Source organism: Triticum aestivum, chromosome 6D (assembly GCF_018294505.1).
Source record: "Triticum aestivum cultivar Chinese Spring chromosome 6D, IWGSC CS RefSeq v2.1, whole genome shotgun sequence".
Taxonomy (NCBI): Eukaryota; Viridiplantae; Streptophyta; class Magnoliopsida; order Poales; family Poaceae; genus Triticum; species Triticum aestivum.
This window is the reverse complement of record NC_057811.1, coordinates 448,523,002-448,526,477: the sequence shown is the minus strand read 5'-3', so window position 1 is coordinate 448,526,477 and position 3,476 is coordinate 448,523,002. Positions and strand designations below refer to the sequence as shown.

The 3,476-nt window shown below is 53.9% G+C and overlaps 1 protein-coding gene across 1 annotated transcript in view; it reads right to left on the bottom strand.

Annotated features, from left to right (window-relative positions):
• Positions 1-1,468: 1,468 nt before the first annotated feature.
• LOC123141920 (protein BZR1 homolog 3) overlaps positions 1,469-3,476 on the bottom strand; it is a 3,435-nt gene continuing 1,427 nt past the window's right edge. The window contains exon 2 of the mRNA XM_044560983.1: positions 1,469-2,604. Coding sequence (XP_044416918.1) covers positions 1,768-2,604 — 837 coding nt within the window. The 3' untranslated portion in view covers positions 1,469-1,767. The remainder of the gene's footprint in view (positions 2,605-3,476) is intronic.

The window sequence follows — 3,476 nt, the reverse complement described above, 5'->3', positions numbered from 1 at the left end:
CGGCGGCAGACGGGCCGGAGCTGGCAAGGAGAGCTTGTGAGGACGGTGCCGGCGTGGTGCTGGATGAGGAAGCGGGCCGGGAGGACTCCGATGGCGGCATAGGCGCAGAGGGCGCGGACCCAGCCCCGAAGAACGCGGGGCCGCTGGGTCCGGCAACGCTCGCGCCCGAGGAGCCAGGGGAGCGGGGGCGCAGGCGCTTCGGTGGCGGCGAGCCAGAGGAGCGGCAGTGGAGAGGGGCGGTGCAGAAACACGCGACGTGGCCGAAGAAGCGGCATCGCCTGCAGCAGATATCGCGGCGACACTCAACCGGGGGTGCCACGGCCGGGCGAGGCAGCGCGGACACTCTTCGACCCGACGGGAGGGCGCGTCCGGGCCACGGCGACGGCGCCGAGGACGGGGAGGCGAACGACGCTCCTCACGGCGCGCCTGGTGGCTGCGGACGGTGGTCCAGGCGGCGCCATCCGCGTCAGGGGCCGGCTCCGCCACCGGGGAGACGCGGTGAATCTCGGAGCGAGGGCCGGGCCTGGGGACGGCAGCGGGGGACGGAGAGGCGACCACCAGGGCGTAGGAGGTGGCAGGCCGAGAAGGGCTGGGCGAAGGAGAAGGGCTACGGTCCCTCCAGCGGACCTCGCGGGTCCGTCCACGGCCTGAGGGAGGGGGGACGGCGAGGCCATGGCGGCGGGCGCTAGGGGCGCGGCGGCGCGGGCGGCGGTGGACGCCGGGGCCGGAGTGGCCACCGGCGGAGCTAGGCGCGGAGGGAGCGGAGCGGAGCTAGGAGCTTCTTTGCCGTTCATAACTACAGAGTAATATGCGTGTCAAAGCAAAAGCAAAGCTTATATACTTGGTGATGGTTATGCAGTTTTTTGTATCTATATAGTGTGTGGTCCTGTACAAAGAAAAATATCTCTCTTTTTTTTTGAACTTTTGATTGGTTGGGCTTAGATAGTAGCACTTCCTGTCTGTTAGGCGTTGATCGGGGTGAGTATTGGAACTGACTGGAACTTAAATCAGAACAATTAACTTCGTTGGATGTGAATCAAACGTTTCAAGGAACAATAGACTGAAACAAAGAAAATATTCAGGCACCTGAGCTGTTTGGTCATTTGCTTTATCTTTAAAGCGAGGCCAAAGCCTGTTTCGAAAGGAGCTCTCAAACAAGAAGAGGATACTGTTCTACTCCATCCCTTACTAAATATAAGTCCTTTTACATATTTTAATATGAACTATATACGCAGCAAAATAAGTAAATCTATACTTCAAACTACGTTTATGTACATCCGTATGTAGTTCAATATTGAAATCTCTAAAAATACTTATATTTAGGAACGGAGGGAGTATAAAACAGGAGAAGAAGATACTTCTCTCTGTTAAAAAGAAACTAGCAAGTGTTTCATAACTTCGATCAGCAGCTGCACCAAAAGAGCAAGAACGATGAAGAAAAAAGTACGGATGGAAATCACAGGAAACATTACCCAAACTGCCAAACATAATCAATCGACATATATATCTCTGATTCTGATAATTCAACTGTCTGTTCAAGTTTCACAACACAGCAGGTTCCCTTCCCTTGGCATGTTTTCTTCTTAAGAACAGTATAAAGAGAAAATGAGAGAGAATTCGCAAAAAGATAGGCTAAATTTGACGATAGTTCTAGCAAAACTGAAGTTCAGATCCTGTAAACAGGACGGAAATAGTCTGCCAAAATGGAAATCTGACGAAATTCCTATTGCGGTAGCTTCCATCGATCTCTTTTCTCCCTTGATGAGCTCAGTTCACTGCGCCTGCGCGGGTCTTGGAGCTCCCGAGCCCGAGGGTGAGCTCCAGCTCAGGCTCATCCGAGGCGCACACCTCGTGGATGCGCTCCCCCTCCCACGCATTCACCGACACCGGCCTACCGCCGCTCCCGAACTCGAAGTCATCCTCCGCGCGGGCCCCCATTTGGACATCGCCATGGACCGCCAGCATCACCGGCGAGCACGTCCCGCTCTGTGCCGGGGTGCACATCCTCGAAGAGCCCGCGGTGGCCGCTGCCATCTCCCCGAAGACCCTGAAGGAGCTCGAAGGAGCCATGAGGCTGTAGGTCGGAGAAGACGGGCCGGCCGACGATATCTGAAACCCGGAGAGCCAGGCCGGGTCTGGACCAACCCCGTGGCTGCCGCCGCGGGGGCTCGACGGCGTGGAGTTGGGCAGAGAGGCGTAATCATCGTAGCCGCTGCCGCCGGCACCAAACCATGGCGGCTGGACCTGGGCACTCGGATACTCGCCCCATCCCGCGTTGAGGCAGGGCATGCGCCGCGGCGAGCATGACGGCGGGGTCACCGGCGCGCTGATGGAGCCACCGCTGAAGTACGAGTGGGGCGAGTATCGGGGGAACTTGGAAGAGGACGGGAACCCGGAGCCGGAGGAGAGGTTCTTGAGCCAAGGGATGAAGGAGCTGCCCTCATAGTAGCTGCCGCTGCCGCCGCCGCCGCCGAGGGTGGTATGCGAGGAGGTGCCGGAGGTCGGGAAGGAGGCCCGCGGGCTCACCTGGTGCGACGAGCACGGGCTTGGGGAGCCCGACCGGACCATCGGGTTGGCACCTTCTGCTGCTAGAGGCTTGGAACCCTGAAAAATGAATAAGTATGAGTGTATGACAATTGTGTGTGTATTTTTATTTTTACATCTCATTTGTGTGGGATTACAATTGTGTTACCGAAAGACAAATGCATATTTACCGGGACAAGATAATCGACTCGGGAAGTCGAGATTAGATGCAAATACAAGCCTAGTCTATATTATTACCTGCATAGTGTGTACAGTGTACTTCTTCCGTACCAGTTGATTTCTGATGACGGAAGGAGAACAATATTGACACGTGCCAAGGAAGATTCATTTAACACCTTTATAGTACAGGTGTCGCAATGCCAAATGCTGGCCGTGACACACTTTCATAAAGGCTGATTTGCACAAAAAAGGGAAAAAGGAAAGAGCATGCTCGTCTCTAGAATGTCATTTTTGTATTGCAAAGCGGTCTTCTGAAATCAAAGCCCTGCCTTCTTTGACAGTCTTAGCTCCTTTGACGAAAATATTCGATCATGCACTGCACCTGCATATGACCGCGCCACTAACTTTTGTCCCCATTATTTGTTCTTTACCCGCCTTTTTCTCTCGCATGAACTCTTCCATCCAAGCACGGCTACTAAAATTTTCAACTACTTCCTCTATAAAAAATATAAGAGTCTAGGGGGGGTACTTGCTAAAGCATGGCTTGCTTTGCAAGATTGTGGCAAATGTTTGGACGGTGAACAGATTCTATGCATAGCAGAGATGCTAACTGAAAAAAGGAAAGGAGCTAGGGGCTTTGGTACATTGCATCCTTACTTGCCTAAAAAGACACGAGAAAGAAACGAAACAGAGACCAAGAAGAATAGCAAAAGACCCCCCTCATTCCCTCAAGTAATAAACTGAAATCAAGAAGAATAACACAAGAGACACCC